The 25,758-nt window shown below is 42.0% G+C and overlaps 1 protein-coding gene and 2 pseudogenes across 2 annotated transcripts; 2 read left to right on the top strand and 1 right to left on the bottom strand.

Moving 5' to 3' along the window:
- The first annotated feature begins 6,688 nt into the window (after nucleotides 1-6,688).
- ITLN1 (intelectin 1) lies at nucleotides 6,689-15,629 on the top strand. 2 transcript variants are annotated; one of them, XM_045547120.1, is made up of 8 exons: nucleotides 6,689-6,749; nucleotides 8,698-8,761; nucleotides 10,343-10,444; nucleotides 11,370-11,617; nucleotides 11,932-12,090; nucleotides 12,798-12,918; nucleotides 13,756-13,859; nucleotides 15,356-15,629. In XM_045547120.1, exons 2-8 carry the CDS (start codon nucleotides 8,704-8,706, stop codon nucleotides 15,506-15,508), a joined length of 945 nt encoding a protein of 314 aa, XP_045403076.1. In that variant the 5' UTR covers nucleotides 6,689-6,749; nucleotides 8,698-8,703; the 3' UTR covers nucleotides 15,509-15,629. The 2 variants fall into 2 exon arrangements, with proteins under 2 accessions (XP_045403076.1, XP_045403075.1); XM_045547119.1 differs by lacking the exon at nucleotides 6,689-6,749 and adding an exon at nucleotides 8,430-8,521.
- A 2,487-nt stretch (nucleotides 15,630-18,116) lies between these two features.
- On the bottom strand, nucleotides 18,117-18,366 carry LOC123634655 (annotated as a pseudogene).
- Nucleotides 18,367-21,206: 2,840 nt separating this feature from the next.
- LOC123634817 lies at nucleotides 21,207-22,286 on the top strand (annotated as a pseudogene).
- Nucleotides 22,287-25,758: the final 3,472 nt, after the last annotated feature.

The following is a 25,758-nucleotide window of genomic DNA, read 5'->3' as shown; positions in this document are numbered from 1 at the left end:
TGTCAGAGCTAGATTTTTCATCGAATCTAAGATGCCATTGATAAAATGCACCATTATTTTATGTGCCACTCAAGATGAAACACAAACTGTGACATGCCATTGAATGAAGGTGCAGTCAATATCAGAGATATTACTGTGTTAAATATAGTGTTATAGGAGGTATACATTTTATTTGAATATTTGTCTTATACTTGGACACAGTTTTATTTCCTTTTGTTAATGTATCTGGAAATATGTATCAATAATTCAACACTTTTTATTTACAAATATAAAAAGTATTAGCTTAACAGATATAGTGCCTCATAAACCTTTTCCTAAGAACTGCTGTGAAAGACATGTAAACAGTGAAAAGTTTACACTATTATGTTAAGATAACACACTACAGGGTTGATGCAACACCTAGGAGGAAGTGATCCATTCCACTGGTGAGGGAGGAGAGGAGTGAGTAACATGTATGCTCAGGGGACTGAGGAATGACACTGGGACTGGAATGATGGAGAGGTATTGAAGTATCAGAAGGAGTTTGTTCTGGATCAGTGATTCAAAATGCAGTCTGAGGACCAGTGCTACTGTAGAATGAGCCTCCTCCTGACCCCAAATGAGTTTGCATTGGTTTATAGCAAAATGAGAAAAAATATTTTTCATAAAACTAAATTTATTTAAGCTAACAATTTATATTTAGTTTGAGACTATGGGTTTCCTCTGCTGTCATTAACATATATTTTCTTTTGTAAAATCATTGTTATAGTTGATTTAAAATATGTTTTCACTTGGCAAAACAAAAAAATATTGGACCCATTCTCATTTTAAAAAAAACTTGGTAGGGCTAGAACTCCCAGTGTGCTCTCAGTGTTGTAGACTTCTGAGAATAATGGTGATGATGGTGACTTAACGATGCCCCTGAGCTACTTCCCGAGAATTGCCCATTCTTGTGCTGCAGAAAGCAGAGGTCATGGGCTCCTTTGCTGTGTCTGTGCTTTAAGATTTCTTAAAAGCAGCCTTCTGTATGTTGCCCTTCCAGCATTTCCAATGGTTGGAAGTTTTCATTGAACTACTTATAACCTAGTTATAAAGAGAGTTATTTTATATAATGAAAAATTAAATCCTCAGGAATATGGCAATTCTAAATTTCTATGTACCAAAAATATAGTCTCAAAGTAATAAAAGCAAAAATAATCAGAACTACAAAGAGAAATATACAAATCCAAAACCAAAGTGGGAGATTTTAACATACTTCTCTCAGTAATTATTATAGCAAGTGGACAAAAAACCTGTATAGATGCAGTAGATTCAAATATTAATAGCATTATGGACAAACTTGACCTAGTGGACATACATAGAGCACTACCAAATATCCATCCTTTTTGGACACTGGTCGGACACTTACAAAATATTTACTCAACACTGGGTCATAACGAGGCTTAACAGATATCAAATGATTGAAATCATTCAAAGTGTGTTCTGTGATCACAATGTAATCATGCTAGAAATCAATGAAGAAAAGTAACTGCTTTTCTTCATTGTGAGGAAAATCCTCACATGCTTGAAAGCTAAGAAATGCAGATGCTCCTTGACTTAAGATGGAATTATGTCCTAATAAACCCATTATAAGTTGTGAAGGGCAGAAGGGGGAGCAGGAGTGACTCCATGACAGGCTGAATCTCCTGACACAGGCCTAAGTTTCAGTTTCCCCAAGACAGGTGGGCCTAAGTCATGAGTTCCCGGGACGGGTCCTCCTCTTCCTGCCCAATGACTCTGCAAAACAGCTGGAAAAGTATTGGGACATGGAGCACCTTGGAGCCAACCAATCAGGAGACAACTCGATCAAGCCACCTTTGAAGGAGCAAATGAACTATGGGGGGAGGAGGAATGGTGTGCACAGCGTATGTAACCTACTGAAAAGCATAAAAGCTTAGTTTTTACCCCAGGGCGGGGTCCTAGTTCGTAAAGAGACCACTGCGTTGGTGCTCTGGGACTTGGACCCTGGCTTGAGCCAGCCAATAAACTCCTTTGCCTTTTGCAGCCTTGGACTCTGCCACTCTGTTCCTGGGGCCGAACGGGGAACCGGTTCTAACAGTTGAAAATAGTGTAAGTTGAAAATGCATTTAATATACCTAACCTGCTGAACATCGTAGCTTAGCCTGGCCTTAAATGTGCTCAGAATACTTACGTTAGCCCACAATTGGGCAAATCATGTAACATAAAGCCTATTTTATAATAAAGTGTTGAATATCTCATGTAATTTATTACATACTGTATTGAAAATTAAAAATAGAATGGTTGTATGGGTAATCCAAGTATGGTTTCTACTGAATGCCATCATAAAATTGAAAAACAGTAAGCTGGCTGGGCGCGGTGGCTCGCGCCTGTATCCTAGCACTCTGGGAGGCCGAGGCGGATGGATCACTAGAAGTAAGGACTCCGAGACCAGCCTGAGCACGAGCAAGACCCTGTCTCTACTGAAAATAGAAAGAAATATTCTAGACAACTAAACATATATAGAAAAATTAGTCGGGCATGGTGGCACATGCCTGTAGTCCCAGCTACTCGGGAGGCTGAGGCAGTAGGGTTGCTTAAGCCCAGGAGTTTGAGGTTGTTGTGAGCTAGGCTGATGCCATGGCACTCTAGCCAGGGCAAAAGAGTGAGACTGTGTCTCAAACAAAACAAAACAAAGTGAAACAAAACAAAACAAAACAAAACAAAACAGTAAGCTGAACCATTGTAAGTTGGGGGTCATCTGCACTTTGTTACAGGGAATTCTCAGAAACATTTTAAAAAGACATAACTCCAAATTCATTCAAATAAAGCCTATTATATATTCACTTTATAAAGCTAGCATAATGTTCATAGCAAAACCTGACAAAAGAAGGCCGGATGCAGTGGCTCACGCCTGTAATCCTAGCACTCTGGGAGGCCGAGGCAGGAGGATCCTTTGAGCTCAAGAGTTCGAGACCAGCTTGAGCAAGAGCAAGACCTTGTCTCTACTAAAAATAGAAAGAAATTAGCTGGACAACTAAAAATATATAGAAAAAATTAGCGGGGCATGGTGGTGCATGCCTGTAGTCCCAGTTACTTGGGAGGCTGAGGCAGAAGGATTGCTTGAGCCCAGGAGTTTGAGGTTGCTGTAAGCGAGGCTGACGCCACCACACTCTAGTCCGGGCAACAAGAGTGAGACTCGGTCTGAAAAAAAAAAAAACCTGACAAAAGAATATAAGAAAAGAAAATAAAAGACCAATCTCATGCATAAATGTAGATGCACAGATTCTAAATAAATATTGTCAAACTGCATTCATATATATATATATATACATGAATCTGTGATTGCCAAGTTGAGTTTATCCGAAGAATGCAAGGTTGCTTTAACATTAGAAAATGAGGCTGAGCATGTTGCATCTCGCCTGTAATCCTAGCACTTTGGGAGGCTGAGACGGGAGGATTGCTTGAGTCCAGGAGCTCTAGATCAGCCTGAGCAACATAATGAGAGACCACATTTCTCCAAAAAATAGAATATTAGCCAGGTATAGTGGCATGCACCTGTAGTCCCAGCTACTCTTGAGGCTGAGTGGCAGGAGGATCCCTTGAGCCCAGGTGTGGGGACCGTCCCTGGGCAAGAATTGGCTTGAGCCCAGAGTCAGCGAAGCTGGAAGTGCTTCTTGGGTCCAAAGGTGAATAGGACCAGAACACTCTTTGATGCCAGAAGTCAATAGGTCCGGACTCGGCCTATTGACTGCTGAATGCTCCCTGGAGCTAAAGGTGAATGGCCTATTGAACAGACAAATTGTTCCCTATGGAAAATAGCCAAGGGCCTTAGGTCCTGCACACAAGCCAAGGCATGTCTCATTGTCCTGCATGAGGTAATGAGGTCCAAAGGTTAACATGCAAATGTCTACCTTCTTTGAGCAATTTCCATAAGAAATGGAACATATCACCTCAGGGCTCTAAAGATAGTCATGTACCGGAAAGTAGCTGCTGGACAAAAGGAGTATAAAAATAAAGCGACTGGTGCTTTTCGGCTGCAGTCTTGTACCATCTTTGTGTGTCTGTGTGTTTCTTTCTGTGTTCATCCCCCGTTCTGTAATCGGGCTGCTACACCAGGAGTTTGAGGTTGCAATGAGCTATGGTCATGCCACTGCACTACAACCTAGGCAACAGAGTGCGACTCTGTCTCAACAAGCAAACAAACAAACAAACAAACAACCCCCCTAAAAACTCCACAAAGAACAAAAGAACAAAACATTAGAAAATCAATTAATAATTAATGTAACTTTCTTTAATAACAAGTAATCAGATAAAAAGAGTACATTGAATCTTGATACATGTAAAAAAGATGATAGATGAAATTTGACATACATCCATGATAAAACATCCATTTATGAATATTTTGAGCATTTGCTCATGCTAAAAACTAGTATAAGAAGGGAATTTCTTAATCTGATAAAGGTTATTCATAAAAAAAGTACAGCAACATCATATTTAATTGTAATTGTATTTAATTATAACATTGAAATCTTTCCCTTTGTGAAGGGAAGGAGAGATACTATCTTTCTTCTCTGATATTCCACATTACACTAAAGGTAGCAGGAGTGTGGTAGGGAAAGAAACAAACCAAAAGGCATAGAAATTGGTAAGGAAGAAATAATAGTTATGATTTTTCAGATGACATAGTTGCTATGTAGAAAATACAAAATAATCTACAGATCAACATTAGAATGAGTAAAAAAGAGAATGTTTGCTGGTTGCAAAGTCAACATGAAAATAAGTTGTATTTCTTTTTCTTTCTCTCTCTCTCTCTTTTTTTGGTTTTCAGAGATAGGATCTTGCTTTGTTGCCTGGGCTCTGGAGTGCAATGGAGCAATGATAGCTCAAATGATCCTTCTGCCTCAGCCTCCCAAGTAGGCAGGACTACAGGTGTGCATCATCACACCTGGAGAATTTAATTTTTTTGTAGAGATGGGATCTCATTGTGTTGCTCAGGCTAGTCTTGAACTTCTAGCTTCAAGTGATCCTCCCGCCTTGGCCTCCTGAAGTGCTGGGATTACAGGCAAAAATCAGTTGTATTTCTGTATAGAAACATCAAACAATTAGAAAATGAAATTTAAAAAGATAGCATTTACAGTTGCATCAAAAATGTCAAATACTTAGAAATAAATAGAACAAAAGATGCACAAAATCCCTGTGGAAGCTATAAGATATAATTATGAGAAAACAATGAAAATCCAAATAAATGGGGAAACATGCCACATACAGTATTTTAAAGGCATGAGTTCTTTCCAAAATGATTTATGTATTCAATGTAATTCCAATAAAATCCCGAGTGTGTGTGTGTGTGTGTGTGTGTGTGTGTGTACGTATGTGTATAAGTAGAGTTACAAATTTTATATAAAGGCAAAAGACCAAGAATAACTGAGATACTTTTGAAGAAGAATAAAGTAGGAGGCCTTGCTCTACTGGACTTCAAAATGTTTTATAAATCCATAAGACTTAAAACAATGCGGCATGGGCACAAGGAAGTGATGATTACCATAAGGGTAGTGATTACTTTAGGGGAAAGGGAGAGGTTTGTAATGTGGACAGAACATACGGGAAGCTTCTGGTGTGCTGGCAAAGTTTTATTTCTTGACCAGGATGATAATGACACAGGTATTTGCCTTTTGTAATTTATTAAACTGTATATTTAAGTCTTTAATCCTTTTCAGTATGTGTGTTGATTTCTACAATAAGGCTTTCTTTGTTTTAAAGAACAAAACAAAACCAAGTGACTTAGAGGTGCAGGTGCTGGGCTGGAGCGAGGTGGTGGGGGAGGGGTTTCTTCCATACTGTTGTCTCTCAGGCTGCACATATTCCGTCAAGTTTTTTTAGTTTTTGTTTTAGTTTTTTTTGCCTCAGGTACAATTTGAATTACTCAGACATGGACTGACCATTGATGATGAATCTAAATCCACAAAATGCAATACTCCATTAAAAGCAATTGTCTATCCCCCTTTTTTAATGTTCTTATCAACCCTCCCCCACCTCCCAACAATTTGCAGCTTGTCACTACACAGAACCTAACCTCAAACTCTGGTGCACTCCTCAATTCCAATTTAGGCTGCAATATAGTGGAAATATCAGTTGGCTGCAATTGCTAATTCCTAACATTTCTCTCACTTTCCTCCAGATCTCTTCACTGCCAATGCTGTAACATTCCTTGCTGGTTCTACAGTTATCCTCTTAATTCCTCTACCTCATTCCTATTATTAGGAAAGTTGATCTAAAATGCACATGAGGCCCAAAGAAGGGAAGAGAAAGGTGGAGAGGGCAAGTGCCAGGCATCCATACTATTGCACTGACCATTGGCAATGGGCTCATTATTGCTTTCAGACGCGTGAACAATCCAAATCTAAAATGCACACAGCAAAGACCATGTGAGGACACAGAAAGGAAGTGGCCACCCGTAAGCCAAGGAGGCAGACCTGCCAATATGTTGATCTTGGACTTCTAGCTTCCAGAATTGTGAGAAAATAAATTTCTGTTGTTTAAGCCAACCTGTGTGTGGTATTTTGTTATGGCAGCCCTAGAAAACTAGCACAGCACGTGACCATCTCTGGCCAATGAGACATGAGGAAAAGTGTGCCAGAGGTCTGTGAGCAAAGCTTGCTTTCTCTGAAAAAGGAGCCACGGGAAGAGATGATCCCTCTTCTCCCTTGTCTTGTAGGTGGTGCCAGGAACACCAATAACCATCTCATCCTCGGACACAAGATGAAGCCAAGGTAGAGAGGCTGAAAGAGTCTAGGTCCTTGAGACATTGAGAAGCTGCTGAGTCAACCAAGCCTGGAGCCTGCTCTCTCTCTAGATTTCTGATTTCATGAAGTGATATGTTTGCTCTTTGGTTAAGCTACTTTGAGATGGGTTTTCTATCAGTCACAGCTGAAAGCATGCAAACTGACCTAGACCTGAACTAAACAAATATCAAGGGCAGTGGGATTTGGAGGAGGTGGTGTGAGAACAGATTCAAGAGGAAGTGGGAGGTGGAATCAACAGGACACAGTCACTGATTTGGGATGACGGTGTTAAAAGGGGCAATGTCCCTAAAATAGATCTACCTTTTTGTCTATTAGATACTGCCAATGGTAGGTTGTTCCGTGATTTATGTATTAATAACACTAAGGATGAGATGCATAGTGATATTAAAGATATCAAAATATGAAAAAAATGTGTCTTAGAATCAGTAAAAGAAAGTACTAAAAGAAGTATAAATTTGGAGCTTTTGTTCTTGGGGTGCTATTTTATTTTCTTCTGTCAATATATTTGAGTATTCTGTGCAAATCAGTACCTTGAAGCTACAAAGATAGACAATATTAGCTTCACAAGAAAGAGATTCACAATCTTTTCCTAAGAATTGCATTATTATTAGTGCTATATGACATCACTGAGGAGGACCTGATCAATTCTATTACAGCTGAAGGGAGGATTTAAGAAGTGAAGGATGACATCAGGACAGGAATGATACAGGAAGTTTGAAGCATCATTTGACTAAATCATTTTACTTAGTCTCTAATGCACTCTGTAGTAAATTTTCACTAATTTGTGGCAAAATGAGAAAATTAAGGACAATGTAGTGAGTCTTTCTGAGAAACTGGATTTATTCAGTCTAAAGTTTTATATTTATTTTGAAATAATCCCTTTCCTATTTTGTGGTTGAAAATTTCCTTTTTCTGTGAAATGATTATAGTAGATGTTTAGTTCTTTTTTTTTTTTAACGTTTTGATTTTGCAAGAGAGGAAGACACAAACAAAAACTCCAAACCAACTCTAGTAGTCTCTTCATCTATTTTCTTGTTGGAAAATGCACAGGTGCATGATATTCCGAATCTGGGATAGTGCTACTAGGCTAGCAGGTGACCTTTAAGATTTGTCCTTTGGAGTTGGAACCCATTCTCCTAAGTGAAGTATCCCAAGAATAGAGGGATGAGCACCACCTGTACTCACCATCAAATTGGTTTCACTGATCATCACCTAAGAGCACGTTTGGGAATAGCATTGATCGGGTGTCGGGCAGATGTGGGTGGGGGAGGGGATGGGTGTATACATACATAATGAGGGTGATGCACACTGTCTGGGGAATGGACACATTTGAAGCTCTGATTCGGGGGGTGGGGGGGCAAGGGCAATATACGGAACCTAAACTTTTGTACCCCCACAATATGCTGAAATAAGAATAAGATATATATATATATATATATATATATATATATATGTATAAAGCTTTGTCCTTTAGAGTCTGCTAATTCCATGAATTATCACTCTATAAAATACCTGCCCTGAGTCTTCACCTGCACTGGGCATCGTGCCAGGGCAGGGTGGGGCTGGAAGCCTGGGCCAGGCCCCACTGGGCTTTCTCCATAAAGGGCCCAGCGCATCACCCAGCATCAGGAGCCTCTGCAGAGAAAGCTCCACTCAGCGGACAGCTAACTCTGAGCTCCTGGCTGCTGTGAGGGAGGAGGCAGCTCTCTGTGCTGGAGGGAACTCAGCTGAGACACATGGTCTGTTTGTGGGGGGAATCCTGGTTTCAGCTCAGGGCTGCTTTTGGTCCCAGAGATGTGTGAAATTTAAACAAAATGCAAGGGGCTTTGGAGTCTTTGTAGGATTGGACAGGGGTGGGAGCAGGGATGTAGAGGAAAAAGATGGTCAAGACAGTGACCTTCTTGCTTTTCTTTAGATTACAATGAACCAACTTGGCTTCCTGCTGTTCCTCATTGTGGCCACCAGAGGGTGGAGTGAAGGTGAGTCACCTGTCTGGGGGCAGCGGTTTCTCCACTCAGCTCTAGTGTTCAAGAGGAACACAACGGGCTGGGTGGTTCAGGATGCTGGTCTCTCCTGGGCCACAGGGGATGTGTCTGAGATGCAGGGAGGTTGACTTGGATGTAGGCGAAGTGCTGATTTCTGGCCTCTTGTGGGAGGAATCTGGCCTGTAGCAGTGAGGGTGTTGCCCGAGGCATGTCCTGGGTCCAGCTCTGTGCCTCTGTGGGCCTGAAGGGGCTCTGGTAAGAACTGTGTTCCCTCCCAGCCACTCCCTATATCTGTGGCCTTGGCCATGGGATTTCCATGGGAATTGCGTGGTCTGCTTGGTGCCCAGAGAATATTCTTTCCACAGTCTTCCTCTCTACAGCAGAAATAACAATGGCATTTTAAAATTTGCATTTGTCTTCATATTTATTTATTGATTTTTTAAAAAGTAAAGGCTGTTTCTAAATATCTTCTCACTTAATCTTCACAAAAACACTTTATTAGCTTTGTTTTTGGGATGAGGAAACTGAGGCTCAGGTATGTTAAGTATCACTCCAAGGACATTCAACTAGTAGGCACTGAGTTACTTACAGGTGAATACCTGTGACCTCAAAGCTTGTGATTACTGTCATTCCTCTAGACTTTTAGAGTAGTTTGCAGGCTCTTTAGCCTTCACATTAGCATATAAGTTTCTTCATTCTGTGCCTCTGCTAAACTCTTGGCCATAGTCTCACTGCCACTCCCTACTTCACACCCTATGTTTCAGCCACATTAAGCTACTTATATTTCTTCAACAGGCCGGATTATGCTGTACTTTTTCTTCCAGGCTTTCGGACACGCTATTGTCCCTGGCTTGAATTCTCTTCTCTTTCTTCCTACTGATGAGTCATGTTTGTTCTCTCAGAATAAATGGTGGTGTCACCTGGACTAGCAGGCCTTCTGTGACTAAGACATGAGACAATCTCTGCCCCCAACCTCCACCTCCGACTCCCAAACAACCACCCTGCCTCCAGTCTGGCCTCTCCATTCTGCACTCTCGCCTCAGAGTCTTTGTTTTGTTCTCCTGAGCTTGTCTATCTTTTTTTTTTTTTTGAGACAGGATCTTACTCTGTCACCTGGGATAGAGTGCATAGAGTGCAGTGGCATCATCAAACTCCTGGCCTCAAGTGATCCTCCAGCCTTGGCCTCCCAAAGTGCTAGAACTATAGATGTGAGCCCATGTGCTGGGCCTTGCTTATCTTTTATTGTTTTTTATTTTTAATATAATTTTCTGTGGACTGATCAACAACTCCCTCTAGGGGCAAGCTCTTGGGGGAATGTTTAATTTCTTTGACTGCCCAGTGCTTAGGGCAGGGCCGGGCACAGGGTGAGGTCATGTGGAGGGAGGCGTGCATCAAGCCTGTGCTGGGTGTTGGGTCAAATGGGTGAATGAATATGACACTGTATACCTCTGGGCCTTACCACCCCAGCAACGAAGCTCTGCTACCGTGGGGTGGAATCGTTTGGGACTAGTGACGAGGAGAGGCTGGGTTTTGTAACAAATCAGCAGTGAGAATAAAACTGTGCATATTCTCTAGAGGTGGACAATACTTCCTCCCAGAAGGGGACCTGCTCTTCTTTGTCTCCATCTCTGCCCAGAAGCTGCAAGGAAATCAAAGCGAAGTGCCCCAGCGCAGGGGGTGAGTGATGAGACATTTAAACAGAGCCCTCTCAGGGTAATCAGGATTTTGTCCTCTGGGAGGTTCTTTTTAAAGTTAAGAAGAAATTGTAAAATGTATATATATATTACATATTGGATAGAATTTGCCACTTTCATTTTAAATGTAAAATTGATCAGCAGTACTTACCTTCACAATGTTGTGCAGCCATTGCCACTATCCATCTGTGGACTTTTTCATTACTTCTGTACCCACTCAGCAATAGCTCCACATTGCCCTTTCCCCCAGTCCCTGGGAACTGCCATTCTGCTTTCTGTCTCTGTGGATTTGCTATTCCAGTTACCTCATATAAGTAGAGTCATGTGATATTTTTCTCGTTGTGTCTGGCTGATTTCACTCAGCAAAATGTTTTCCAGGTTGATCCGTGTTGTAGCATGGATATGTCATTCCTTTTTATCCACTGTGTGTATACATATGTAAACACAGACACAGACACAGACACAGACACACACACACACACCCTGCATTTTGTTTGTTCATCTATTGACGAATATTTGGGTTGTTTCTCAACTCAAATATTGTTGTGACTCTTGTTACTCATGCTGCAATGAACACTGGTGCACTAGTATCTGTTTGAGTCCCTTTTCCCAATTTTTTTGAGTATAAACCTAGCAATGGAGTTGCTGGGTCATATGAAAATCCCATGTTTAAGCTGGTAGAAACGTCACTGGCCACTTCGAGTGCTGGTAACTCTATGTTTTGCTTCAGTCTCAGGAGTGTGGTCTTCTGAACTCAGGGAGATTCCAGGGCCCCCGGGAACACTTAGTGACAGGACTCAGGGAGGAAACTTTAGGCTATGTTTCTGGTTCCTAGGGCCTCTCTGCTCATGGGGCTGAGATGGCCATGAGCTCTGAGACAGGGAGGCTCTGGCTGGTTCTCTGTGCAGATGGCCTGTATTTCCTCCACACCAAGAATGGTGTCGTCTACCAGACCTTCTGTGACATGACCACTGGGGGTGGTGGCTGGACCCTGGTGGCCAGCGTGCATGAGAACAACATGTATGGGAAGTGCACGGTGGGCGATCGCTGGTCCAGTCAGCAGGGCAACAGAGCAGACTCCCCAGAGGGGGACAACAACTGGGCCAACTACAACACCTTTGGGTCTGCAGAGGCGGCCACAAGTGACGATTACAAGGTTGGTGCCACTTCCCACGCGCTGGGAAAGGGTGAGGAGTTGAGGGAGGGTGGGAAGGTGGGGACATGGAAACAGGGCTGGAGAAGAGGAAAGAAATACTTAGACATCTTGAATCACAACTTCTTCCCCACTAGTCAGTTAGGGACGTGGGTGGTAGGGAGTCCTCATCAGCTAGAAGTGGGGGTGTCTGAGCACAGGCGACCATCTGCCCCCCTGGAGCCCAGAGCTGTCAGCTCAGCTGAGGGCTGCGTGTGTGGGCCTTTGCCTGGTGGGACCCCCTGGCCCCATCAGGCTCAGTGTGTGTTGCTGTGCAGAACCCTGGCTACTACGACATCCAGGCCCAGGACTTGAGCATCTGGCATGTGCCCAACAAGTCCCCCCTGCAACACTGGAGGAACAGCTCCCTGCTGAGGTACCACACCGAAACTGGCTTCTTCCAGAGACTGGGACATAATCTGTTTGGCCTCTACCAGGTACACAGGGCAGCTGGCTGGGGCTGGTTTTAATGGGTTTATGGAGAAGCAAGTGTTTGAGGTTGGGCAGGCCCATCTTTCAGTGCGCCTGTCTCCCATGTTCTCCTAACCTTGATTTGCTGGTGGCTTCTGTCCTGCTTCTCTCAGGAATTCTGAGCCAGGCAAGAGAAAAGACCTACGGGAGAGGAGAATTGGGGCAGGAGAGGAAAGAGAGAGAGAGAAAATGAGAATGAAGTGGTCTGGGCTGTTGGAGAAGCACAGCTCCTGAGTGACTAGCAGCAGCAAAAGGGAAAGATTTTTTTTTTTTAGTAAGAAGTTTCTCATAAACAAATTGTGCTTAATAATGAAATGATTATTTCATATTTTTCTAGTAAATTTGCTATATCTATTGTCCCAGAATATCAAGAAAAATGTTATATAAACTGAAAGATGATAATCGCATGTTTTATTTAGGCTTATCATTCATTTACATATGTTCAAGAATAACCTGTTTTTACTTATTTTATTTATTTATTTATTTATTTATTTATTTTTTATGTCAGAATATTATGGGGGGGGGAAGAGTCTTATTTTGACTCGTTTTGAGATAATCTCAGTTACTGATAAGGTATTGTTTTCCCTCAGTGAACACCAGCATCCCTGGGAAGGAATGGCTGGTGAGTACAAAGCTATTGTCCTTGCTGAATGACTTTCTTTGTTCCCCATAGAAATTCCCTGTGAAATATGGAGAAGGAAGGTGTTGGACTAACAACGGCCCGGCGATCCCCGTGGTCTATGATTTTGGCGATGCCCAGAAAACGGCGTCTTATTACTCACCTCTTGGCCAGAGTGAGTCTTTAATGCTCTTCTGACCTCTTGGTAGGAAGAGTTTCAGTTTTGATTGAGTTCATTCAATTAGAACAGGTAGCAGTTATTGATCACTAAGCACAGCCCGGTTCTCTTCTGTGATTGTTACCCGTGTTGTTCCACTTAGTCTTCTTGACGGCCTTAAGGTCTGAGCTGTCATTAACCTCATTTTAGGAAACATGCACTGAGAGGTTCGGGAACTTGCTGAGATCACAGGGCACATACACAGGGGAGCTCGCATTTGCACTGCGGAAATTTGGCTCCAGACTCTTTAGTCCTAACAACCCCACTGTCAGCCCTTCAGTAACTTGTTAGGACCAGGCCAGGTTCATGTACACAGGGCAGGAGAACCAACAAAATGGGGAGGCCTTTTTATTTTTTATTGTGAGGAGTAATCATTAGTTTATTTTGTGTGAATCTAAATTTGGCAGCATAAAGCCATTCATTGAGATTTGGGATTTTAAAATAAAGGAGAGTAAGAAAAATGTAACAAGGAATAGAGTGAATCTGCCTCCCTATTGCTGCAACTCCACCCTTGGAGGTGTTCAGTGTGATCTTCCTGCATAGCTGAATTTCTCTTCACAAGCCTCTGGCAGACGTGAGGACAAGCTCTTGCTCTCTGGACTGGGAACAGGTCCCTGATGGGAAGTTTGGGGCCAGGATGCACCATCCATTGGCCCCAGAGGAGTTGAGTTCCACCAGTGTGGCTGGAGTATTGGGCTGTAGCCTGAGCTTCAGCATAGAGAATCTCTGGGCTGGCGTAAAGGAGGCTATTTCTAGCATCTCCCTTGAATGCTGTTTTCTGTCTCTCGTTTTCAGAGGAATTCACTGCAGGATTTGTCCAGTTCAGGGTATTTAATAACGAGAGAGCAGCCAACGCCTTGTGTGCTGGAGTGAGGGTCACCGGATGTAACACTGAGCTCGTGAGTCTTTGTGGGAACCAAAGGGGCTTTAAGGTTGAGTTTGTCCTTGTGTGTTGGTATGTGTGTTGAGTGTGGTACGAGTGTGCTGTGAGTGTGTGTATGTGTGTGGGAGTGTGACTTTCTCTTGCTCATTGTTGGGTTTCAGGGGCCAGAGCTGTGGGACCCATTGTCCAGGTATAGACGTCCTGTACCTTTGAGGACTAAAATCGAGGGCTGAGGCTTCACAAGAGCCACTGCTGGATGCTCAGCCTTTGGGATAAAGCACTCAGTTTCCTGGAGTTGGGGTGAGGCTTCCATGCAGGAACATTCTGTGGAAGCCTTTTGGAGCTGAGATTCATTGAGAAACACAAAATGTTGTCTTTCTTCACCTGAGATATAGCTTTCAGAGACAAACTGGGCTTCCCTAACCCTGGCCAGGGCTTGCATAGCTACAGGCTGTATTGGGGGTTACTGGGAGGGTCCTGGACATCACCTTCTAGAACCTCATTCAGGCCATCCCCCCATGTGCCTGTGGGGATAAATGATGGGCATCGATGAATTTTCAAGATTTTATTTTATTTTATTTTATTTTTGAGACAGAGTCTCACTTTGTTGCCCAGGCTAGAGTGAGTGCCATGGCATCAGCCTAGCTCACAGCAACCTCAAACTCCTGGGCTTAAGCAATCCTACTGCCTCAGCCTCCCGAGTAGCTGGGACTACAGGCATGCGCCATCATGCCCGGCTAATTTTTTCTATATATATATTTTAGTTGGCCAGATAATTTCTTTCTATTTTTAGTAGAGACGGGGTCTCGCTCTTGATCAGGCTGGTCTCGAACTCCTGACCTTGAGCGATCCACCTGCCTCGGCTTCCCAGAGTGCTAGGATTATAGGCGTGAGCCACCGCGCCCGGACAAATTTTCAAGATTTTAAATGGAATACCAGTTGAATATAGAGGATGGGAAGGGAATAAGTCTAGAATAGCATGGTTTTCATTTGAGTGAATGAGTGTCATTTATTAAGTCAGGGTGTCTGGATGATGAGCAGTTTGGAGTCCATGAGGGATATTTAACTCTGTTTTGATCATATGGAGCTTGAGATTCACTTGTGGAGATACAGGTTGGGTTTCGAGGTCTTCAGTACAAGGAACATCTGGACTGAAGATAGAGATTTGAGGGCCATAGTGAAGTGTTAGTAACTGAAGCCAAAGTGGTCATGCAGTCTATAAGGGACAGGGAGATGTGTCCCGTACTGAGGAGCAGCACTTAAAGAATTCAAGATGGAAGAGTCCCGCCAAGGAATCTGAGAATGAGTGTTCAGAAAAGTTGGAGGACAGTGAGGAGCAGACAATGAGGTCACTAAAGCTAAAGGTATAGAGTTTTTATGGGAGGATCAGAACAACACTGCCAATGGAGAGTCTGCTGAGGACCAAAGACTGCACTGGATTTGACCATTAGGCTGTCATAGGCCTCACCAGCAGATCTGTCATCTAAGTCTCTTCCTCTCCCTGTTTCCCAGCACTGCATCGGCGGAGGAGGGTTCTTCCCCGAGGGCAATCCCCGCCAGTGTGGGGATTTCTCTTCCTTTGATTGGAATGGATATGGAACTCACACTGGTTACAGCAGCAGCCGGGAGATAACTGAGGCAGCTGTGTTTCTATTCTACCATTGAGAGGGTTGTGGTATGGGACCCAGACCTCCTCTCGCAACCATGGAATCCCAAGGATGGAGAGCAACTTACCAATTCAGTTGTTCATGGCAGAGGAGAAGAGAATAAATTACAGTGAATCAAAGCTTGGTGTGTCTGAATTATTTTCTTGCGGGTGGTGAAACACTGTAGCAGATTTCAAAGAATGTCTATTGCTCTGGTTGGTTCTACTTCAACCACTTTTGTGCTTGGAATGTCAGGGCTTAGGAATCCAGGCCGGGTGCGATGGCTCACGCCTGTAATCCTAGCCCTCTGGGGGGCTGAGGCAGGTGGATCGCTCGAGGTCAGGAGTTCGAGACCAGCCTGAGCAAGAGCGAGACCTTGTCTCTACTAAAAATAGAAATAAATTATCTGGACAACTAAAAATATATATAGAAAAAATTAGCCGGGCATGGTGGCGCATGCCTGTAGTCCCAGCTACTCAGGAGGCTGAGGCAGTAGGATTGCTTAAGCCCAGGAGTTTGAGGTTGCTGTGAGCTAGGCTGACGCCATGGCACTCACTCTAGCCTGGGCAACAAAGTGAGACTCTGTCTCAAAAAAAAAAAAAAGGGCTTAGGAATCCTGATAGAGGAACATGCCCTCCCCACCCCCTTCTAGGTAGCCCTTCAAATAGCCAGAGGAATAAAGGGCAGGGGGAAGCATTTTATCCTAACCCTTCCTAACTCACGTGGACTGATCAATTAAATCCTTCACTTCAGGATCCTAAGGAAGAAAAGAGTTCATCTGTGGGGGTGCACCAAAGAGGAACGAGATACACCCAATATCCCCATCTGGTATATTGTAGCCTTAGTGGTTGGGGCATTGTCTGTAGGGAAGCACAGGGCTGGCAGCCTGTAATGAATGATAGTGACTCTCCTTGCATGGTGCCTTCACTGTTCCAGGGTTCTCATGTTTAGGTGCTTATTGAAAAGGAGCCAAGTGGCCAAATCATCCCCAATGTGTTATTGGTGCAGATTGGATGGGGATGACATCAGTTTTGATCAATGAGTAAATATTAGACATTTTATTGTTTCCTGTAGAATGCAAATATAACAAGCCCTTCCAATTCTCCCATGTTGAGTGTCAATTACTTCTCATTGGCTAGAAGGTGAGGCTCAAACTTCTTAGGCCTTAGGGAAATTACAAGAAGGGGAAGCAGAGGAGGGGAAGAAGGGAAACAGGAAGCTGAAGAAGTTTGCCTTAAAAATGTTTGAGAGGGTTCTCTTTGTTTCAACCATATTTATTTGGGCCTGGGTTAGAAATTGTCACTATTTTCCCTACAGTATTTTACTTGCTTTCTGCTGCCTGTTCTTTCCTGCCTTCTCTCTTACCCTTTGTTCCCATTCTCTATCCTAAAACACAGACGTCTCTGCCTCTCATCACTCTCAGCTGCCCTTCCTCCAACTAGAGCAGACAATAAGAAACCTGAGTAAGTTTTCACCTCTCACTCGTGTTCCCCTGTGTGTGACTCGCCTGCTGTGTGCCAGACAGTGTTGGCTGGGAGTGCACAGAACACTGGTGGGACAGGCGAGTGAACATTTTTTTCTCTTTCACATACTCTTTTTTTCAGTCATTTCGAGAAAAATTACTGGATGTGTGCTATCTTCTGGGCAAGGTGCTGGGAATACAGTGATAGAGAAGATGGATGAACCCAATTCTAAAGCTGCAGGTTGGGCCAGGAGCAGTGGCTCACGCCTGTAATCCTAGCACTCTGGGAGGCCGAGGCGGGCAGATCGTTTAAGCTCAGGAGTTCGAGACCAGCCTGAGCAAGAGCGAAACTCCGTCTCTACTAAAAATAGAAAGAAATTATATGGACAGCTAAAAATATATATAGAAAAATTAGCCGGGCATGGTGGTGTATGCCTGTAGTCCCGGCTACTTGGGAGGCTAAGGCAGGAGGACTGCTTGAGCCCAGGAGTTTGAGGTTGCTGTGAGCTAGGCTAAAGCTGCAGGTGGCAGAACCCATGGGCCCCTTTGGTGCACGGTGGGAAGATTTCACAGGAGAGCTGCCTAGGGATTCGTGGAAGCACAGAGGAGCAGCCCCGAATCCAGAAACGAATGTTAGGGAGGACTTCTCTGAGAAGGGGACTTTACCTTTGTTCTCCCTTCCACCCTGGAGTGACCACAGAGATCTCTGAGCTGGGAAAGTTTTCACCTGTCATTATTTTCATCGTGCCCCACATCTGTAGAGTGAAGTTGTTCAAGGTCCAAGCTCTGGCATTCGGTGGAATTAACATAAATCCTGGCTCCTTAAATTCACCTGCCTGTTGGAAGAATTTTTATATATCAGAGTCTCAGTTTCCTTATCTGTGAAATAGAGATAATAGCAGTATAGTAGTAACGTTCTCACCTGTGGTTTTTATTTCACATGTGGTTTTCATAAAAATTAAGTGAAATAACTTGTATATCTTTTATTTTTTTAATCCTTCAGAATTAAATCCACAATTTTATACATTTATCTTGTTTATAAGTCAATGAAAATTGCCAATTATTATAAAAACAGGACAAATTATATCAGGAAAGAACCAAAAAAATAGCAAAAATTTCATAAAAAATATTTCCAACTGTGAAAAGTATTGCTGTCTTGGTGTCTTCACATCCTTCTCTTCTGTGTACTTATGCAGAACACATTGTTTCCTCGGATAAGTGCATCCCCGTACTTATTCTTCAGTTGTTCATTTACATATTCTTCTGTCTGCTGTCTGCTCCAGGACTATATTGATGCAGCCATCCAGGCAAGCCAGGTCCCCTGTATAATACACTCCAGAATTCAATTTTACCATGACTGACCATCCAATGATTTGCTTTAGGAAATCACTGGGGATTTGCCTCCGATGACTCATTTTAATAATCTTGGGAGGCAGGAAACCTGAGTTCTAATGCCACCTCTGCTACTTAATTAGCTGTGTGACTTGGATAACTTATCATTTCACATCTCATGGCCCCAGGTTCCTCATCCTGTGGCCGGGACCCAGAACCCTCACTCCAGGCTCCCCACTAGCCCAGTCTCCGTGGACAATCACCACAATAACTTGTATAGCTTTTAAAAGAGTGCCAGACTTGTAGTATCTGCTTGATATATGTTAGTTATTATTATACTGTTTCTTGAGGGTTTTCAAAAGTCTATTTCAACTCAATTTCACTCACTCATGAAAAACAAATTTAGGGCACTGTTGTTGAAGAACCATTGTGCCATGCATTCTTGTAAACTCTGAGATTTAAAGAAAGTTAGTATGTGTTTCTTGACTCAGAGTGCTGTGGGAGGAAGTGCAAAGTCAGAGAGATGGCAAGGAGAGATGTACATGTAAGCAAATTATTAAAACACTGTGAATTCATTTTTTTCCTATAGAAAAAGCAAACTCTTTTTTCCTCTATATTCACACTACTCTCAGTGCTTGTGTGACCAGCTATGTCGATTTTTCCCCACATTAACCAATTCTCTGACACCAACTGAGGGTCCTACAATTCAATTCAGTTCTGACACCAACTAGATTGAGTGCAGACCCTACAGGTCAAGGGCTCAGCCCCACAAGCTTATCCCCTACTTAGGATGTCAATTGCAAGTAGTATGTCTCCAGGTTACCAACAACTTCTGTTTAACTTGGCTCCAAATCGGAGGTTCTCATAACTCTCTTTGTGGGTTTGGTCATTTGCTACAGTGGCTCAGGGAACCCAGAAAATCAGTTTACAGAATATTGCTGATTTACTACAAAGCATATTTTAAAGGATGTGAATGAACTGCTAGATGAATAGGTACTGGGCATGGTTTGGAAGGGTACCAAGCACAGGAGCTTCTGTCTCCATGGAGGTGGGGTGCTCTGTCCTCCTGGCACGTGGATGTATTCACCAACCCAGAAGCTTTCTGAATCCCTTACTTTTGGCATTTTTATGAAGGTTTTATCAGGTAGGCAGGATTGATTATTAACTCCATTTCCAGTCCTTCTTCCCTCCCTGGAGGATGGGGAGTAGGGCTTAAGGTTCCAAGCTTCTTAGCATGGCTTTGTCTTTCTTGGGTCCACCCCCATCCAGGAGCCCATCAGGAGTCACCTCATTAGAATATAGGACACTCCTATCACCCAGGAAATTCCAAGGGGGTTAGAAGCTCTGTGTCAGGGACCAGGGTCAAATAGCAAATACTGGAACAAAAGATTCTCCAAGTACTCTTATTTACAAGAGTTTCGGGAGCTCTCTGTCAGAAATTGGGGACAGAGACCAGTATACATATATATTTCTTATTATTCATATTTTATAGTTTTCTTTTCTCTTTCTTTCTTTCTTTCTTTCTTTCTTTCTTTCTTTCTTTCTTTCTTTCTTTCTTTCTTTCTTTCTTTTTCTTTCTTTCCTTCTTTCTTTCTTTCTTTCTTTCTTTCTTTCTTTCTTTCTTTCTTTCTTTCTTTCTTTCTTTCTTTCTTTTTTTTGGAGACAGAGTATTGGTATGTTGTCTAGGTTGGAGTGCAGTGGCTATTCACAGATGGGATCATAGCTCACTGCAGTGCTGCAGCCTGGAATTCCTGGCTTCAAATGATCCTCTCACCCCAGTTTCCTGAGTAGCTGGGACTAGAAACATGAACCACTGTACCCAGTTAGCTTACACTTTTCTATATAATTTAAAGGGCTAATGCATTACAAACGTCATTAGTTTCTGTTTTAGACACACAGTGCATAAAGATGTAATTCTGTGACATGAACACCTGAAAGGGGTGGGGACAGAGGTATAAAGGATCAGAGCCTTTGTATCTTATTGAAGTTCAACTGGTATAAATTTAACTTGGAATGTTATAACTTTGGGATGTAAAATGTAATCCTCCTGGGAACCATAAAGAAAATAGCTTCTACCAAATATTTAAGGAAGAACTAAGACCGATCACTCTCAAACTTTTTCAAAAAATGGGAGAGGAGGAAAAACTCTCTAACTCATTCTATGAGGCCAGCTTTGCCCTGATACTGAAGCTAGACAAAGACACTACAAGAAAAGAAAGCTACAGACCAATATCCCTTACGAACATTGATGCAAAAATCCTAAACAAAATACCAGCAAACCAGAAGCATATTAAAAAGAATTTACACCATGACCAAGTAGGATTTATTTCTGGAATGCCAGAATGGTTCAACATCCTTGCACTGGATCAATGTAACACATCATATTAACAGAATGAGGGAAAAATCATCCTGATCACCTCAATTGATGTAGAAAAAGCATTTGACACAACTCAACACCTTTTCATGATACAGTCAACAAAGTGGGAATAGAAGTAAAAACTTTACACAATAAAATAAAAGCCATATATGAAAAACACACAGTGAACATTATACTTAATATATGCAAGAGTGAAGACAAGAATGCCCAGTTTTGCTATTTCTATTCAATGTAGTACTGGAAGTTCTAGCCAGAGCAATTAGGTGGGAGAAAGAAATAAAAGGCATCTGAGACCAGCAGAAGCAGCAGCTGGAGCAGCAGCAGCCTGCACCATCTCCTGCCTGCCCTCTGTAGCCCTCCACTCATCCTGGGGTCTCTTTACGCCTTCCTCCTGCTCCTCCTCCACCTGTCCCCCCTTCTGCTCTGCTGCTGTGGTTGCCCTGCCCCTTGCCTTCCTGCCTGCCCCTATTATTCCGTCCCAGGCCTCCTGCCCTTCCCATTCCCGCTAGCTCCCCTTTTTCCCTCAAGCTGCCTCATGCATGCTGTTTTTGGCTTTCACCCCCACCAGTGACCAAAGACTTGACCACTCAAAGTCCAGCTTCCCAGAACAGTGCTCGACATGGACACCGGTGTGATTGAAGATGGATTAAATGTCACTCTCACCATCTGGCTACTTATGTATGGAAAGGAAGTTGACAGTATAATTGGAAAGAAAGAAGAATCAGTTAAGATGTGTGAGGTGAGTGGTACACATATCAACATCTCAGAAGGGAATTGTTCTGAGAGAATTATCACTTTGGCTGGACCCAGTAATGCCATCTTCAAAGCCTTTGCTATGATCATTGACAAATTGGAAGAGGACATCAGCAGCTCTATGACCAATCACACAGCTGTCAGTAGACCCCCAGTCACCCTGAGGCTGGTGGTCCCTGCTGGTCAGTGTGGTTCTCTCATTGGAAAAGGTGGTTGCAAGATCAAGGAAATATGAGAGAATACAGGGGCTCTTGTCCAGGTGACAGGGGATATGCTCCCCAACTCAACTGAGTGGGCCATCACCTTTGCTGGAATTCTGCAATCCATCACTGAGTGTGTCAAACAGATCTTCGTGGTCAGGTTGGAGACTCTCTCCTAGGCCCCCCGGAAGGGCATGACCATCCTCTATCAGCCCAAGCCATCCAGTTCTCTAGTCATCTTTTCAGATGGTCAGGCCTATACCATTCAAGGATTGTATGCCATTCCACAGCCAGATTTGACCAAGCTGCACCACTTGGCAATGCAACAGCCTCATTTTCCCATGACACATGGCAACACTGGATTCAGTGGCATTAAATCCAGCTCTCCAGAGGTGAAAGGCTATTGGGCAGGTTTGGATGCATCTACTCAGACTACTTCTCGTGAATTCAAATCATTCCAAATGATTTGATTGGCTGCATAATCAGGCATCAAGGCACCAAAATCAATGAGATCCATCAGATGTCTGGGGAGTAGATCAAAATTGTGAACCCAGTGGAGGGATCTACTTATAGGCAGGTTACCATCACTGGATCTGCTGCCAGCATTAGCCTGGCTCAATATCTAGTCATTGTCAGGCTATCCTTGGAGATGGGTGGCATGGGGAGCGGCTAGAACAATGCAGAGTCATCCATTATCCCTTTCTGCTGTTCACCAGAACACTCATGATCCATCACCCATGATCCATCTGTGTAGTTTCTGAACAGTCAGCTATTCCAGGTTTTAAATAGTTTGTAAATTTTCAGTTTTATCATCCACTTGCGATTTTTTAATCAAAGTATTTTAATTCCTTTCTCTGTTCAGCTATTAAATGCTGAGATCCATATTTAGTTTTTATAAGCTTCTCCCTGTTTTGTTGTTTTCTTTTTTGGCTTATGAATTTTTCTTTTTGTCATGGAAATATAACAGTGGACTATTAATATATTTCAGTTTAGTTCTGTAATGTCAGGAATTTTTCAAAAAAAATTAAAAGATGGCCTGGAGCTTTTTCTTTGTGAATAGAAAAACAAAAAAGGCATCTAAACTGGAAAAGAAGAAGTAAAATTATCTGTGGTCACAGATGATATGATCTTATATGTAGAAAACCCTTAAGATTCCACAAAAATATTATTAGAACTAATAAACAAATTCAGCAAAGTAGCAAGATAAAAAGTCAACACACAAAATGAGTTGTATTTGTATTCACTAGCAATGTACAACATAAAAAGTAAAATTTTAAAAATTCCATTTACAATTGCATCAAATAGAATAAAATACTTAGGATTTAACTTAGCCAAGGAGGTTAAAGACTTGTACAGTAAAAACTACGAAACATTTCTGAAAGAGATTAACAAAGACATAAATAAATGAAAAGACATGTCATATTCATGGATTGGAAAACTTAATGTTGTTAAGATGTCAGCACTACCCAAAGTGATTTGTAGGTTCAATGCAATCCTTATAAAAATCCCAATAGTATATTTTCCATAAGTAGAAAAACTCCTCCTAAAATTCATATGAAACCTCAAGAGATCCCAAATGGCCAAAACCATCCTTAAAAAGAACAATAAGCTTGAGCACTTACATATTCTTATTTCAAAACTTACTACAAAGTTACAGTAATCAAAACAGTATAGTACTGGCATAAACACGACATATAGACTAATGGAATAGAATGGAGAGCCCAGAAATAAACCCACATATATATGGTCCATTGATTTTTAACAAGGTTGCCAACACCATTCAATAGGGGAAAGAATAATCTTTTAAACAAATGGTGCTGGAAAACTGAATATTCACATGCAAAAGAATAAATTTGGACCCTTACCTAATACTATATATAAAAATTAACTCATTGGTATCAAAGTCATTGAAAGAAAAAAAATTAACTCAAAGTGAATCTGACCTAAATGTAAGACCTAGAACTATGAGATTCTTAGAACCAAATGGGACAAACTCTTCGCAGTATTGGATTTGGCAATGATTTTGTGGATATGGCATCAAAGCACAGGCAACAAAAGAAAAAATGCACAAATTGGCCTTTATGAAAATTTAAAAAATTTGTACACCGAAAGACACTATCAACAAAGTAAAAAACCCACAGAATGGGAGAAATTACTTGCAAATCATTTATCTGATAAACACTAATATCCAGATTATGTAGAGAACTCCCAAAATACAATAACAAAAAACCCAATTCAAAAATGGGCAAAGGACTTGAAAGGAATTTTATTCAAATGAGACATACAAATGCCCAATAAGCACATGAAAAGATTCTGAACATCACTACTCATTAAGGAAATGCAAACCAAAACCACAGTGAGATACCACCTCACACCCATTAACATTCCTACTATCAAAACAAAACAAAACAGAAAATAAAAAGCGGTGGCAAGGATGTGGAGAAATTGGAACTCTTGTGCACTGTTGGTGGGAATGTAGAATGGTAAAGCCACTGTGGAAAATGGTATGGAGATTCCTCACAAAATTGAACATAGAATGACCATATATGATCCAGCAATTCTACTTCTGTGTGTATATGGAAAAGAGTTGAAAGCAGGGTCTTGAGGAGATATTTGTTCACCTATGTTTATAGCAGCATTATTCACAATAGCTAAAATGTGGAAGCAACCTAAGTGTCCATTGACAGAAGAATGGATAAGCAAAGTGTGATCTATACGTCCAGTGGAACATTAGTCAACCTGAAAAAGGAATAAAATTCTGACAGAGGCTACAACATGGGTGAATCTTTAGAACATTCTGCTAAGTAAAATAAGTCAGTCAGAAAAAGACAAATGCTGTATGAGTCCACTTTATGAGTTCCTATAGGGAAATTTATAAGACAGGAGAATAGAACGTGTTTGCCTGGGGCTGGAGGGAGAGGGGAATGGGAACTTATTGTTTAATGACTACAGAGTTTCAGTTTTGCAAGATGAAACAAGTTCTGTAGTTGGAGAATGGTGATGGTTACGATATGAATGCAATTAATAGTTGCTCTTGACTGAGTTGAATGGACAGAAAGATTTTTATAGTGTGTGTGTGCGGGGAGTTAGCTATGCTCCCTGCAAAGAGGTTTTTCTGGTCGGGTCTCTCAGGCAGGGGTCGTTGCAAAGGATGAAAATATAGTAGGAAACAGAAATAAAAAAATAATACGCAGAGCCAAAGATATAGTTTATAAAGTAAAGGTTTATGAAGACAGACAAGGGGAGGGTGTCCGGAAGGTATATATCTCTCCCGCAGAAATATAACAAAGACTGAACTTTTTACATGGGTACTTATAGGGCAGATACATGCTCCCATTGCCAAGGGCAATGGGATTTACATAATAACAGGCACTTTGGTTTAGGGTCAAAGTCTTCTAAAAGGCTACTACAGATCCTTTAACTAACTCTATCTAGACGAACAATGAGTTACAAAATCTTCTTAGGGCAAACTTCTAAGTTTTATGATAAGCTATTACTTTAGCAAAATACAGAGACACCTTGGTTCCAGTAATTGTGTTTTTGGAGACAGAGATGATCTCAGAAGTCAGCATGAGCTGTGCCTTGTGCTAATTACTTTAACCCCATGGTTCCATCTGGGCCCGGCTTGGGCATTAGCATATCTGTTTGATCAGCTCTTAGCATATCTATTTGATCAGCTCTCATTTCTGGGTGGCCTGTCTTTGTTGATCAGCTCTGGCAACCTATGGCTCTAGGTGAGACCTGCCTTGTCTTTCAAAACAGGTGAGAACCATAGGCCCAGCTTACAACTGTCACTTTGAAATGCAGTTGTTACTGACCAATGAGACGCCCTCCTGAGGCGAGGCAGCTTTTTGATATGCGAACTAACATGCTTATTTTTTTTCTTTAAGGCAAAGCCTCATTTGACTTCTGAAATCAAATCTTGTCTCCAAAAATACAGGGGGCATTTCTATAACTCAGTATTCTTAGGTTCAACATGTGTGTATTTGTATGTGTCCAGTTGAAGATCATTTGTCAATGAAATTTTTCCATGCCGTTTACCTGTTGAAGACATTTAGTCAGTTATTCCTTTCATTTCAGTTTGCAAAACAGACCATGTGGTTTTTCTTTGGTCATCTCTTTTATAATATATTACTATTACCAAA

The sequence above is a fragment of the Lemur catta genome, chromosome 3 (assembly GCF_020740605.2).
Source record: "Lemur catta isolate mLemCat1 chromosome 3, mLemCat1.pri, whole genome shotgun sequence".
Taxonomy (NCBI): Eukaryota; Metazoa; Chordata; class Mammalia; order Primates; family Lemuridae; genus Lemur; species Lemur catta.
The sequence above is the reverse complement of the archived record's forward strand: the minus strand, read 5'-3'. Positions and strand labels throughout refer to the sequence as shown.

What these genes read in the sequence shown, in the direction of transcription:
- ITLN1 (XM_045547119.1), top strand. An exon ending in GAAGTGCCCCAGCGCAGGGG is followed by an intron (nt 10,445 to 11,369) that starts GTGAGTGATGAG and finishes TTCTCTGTGCAG; the next exon opens with ATGGCCTGTATTTCCTCCAC. An exon ending in CCGGATGTAACACTGAGCTC is followed by an intron (nt 13,860 to 15,355) that starts GTGAGTCTTTGT and finishes CCTGTTTCCCAG; the next exon opens with CACTGCATCGGCGGAGGAGG.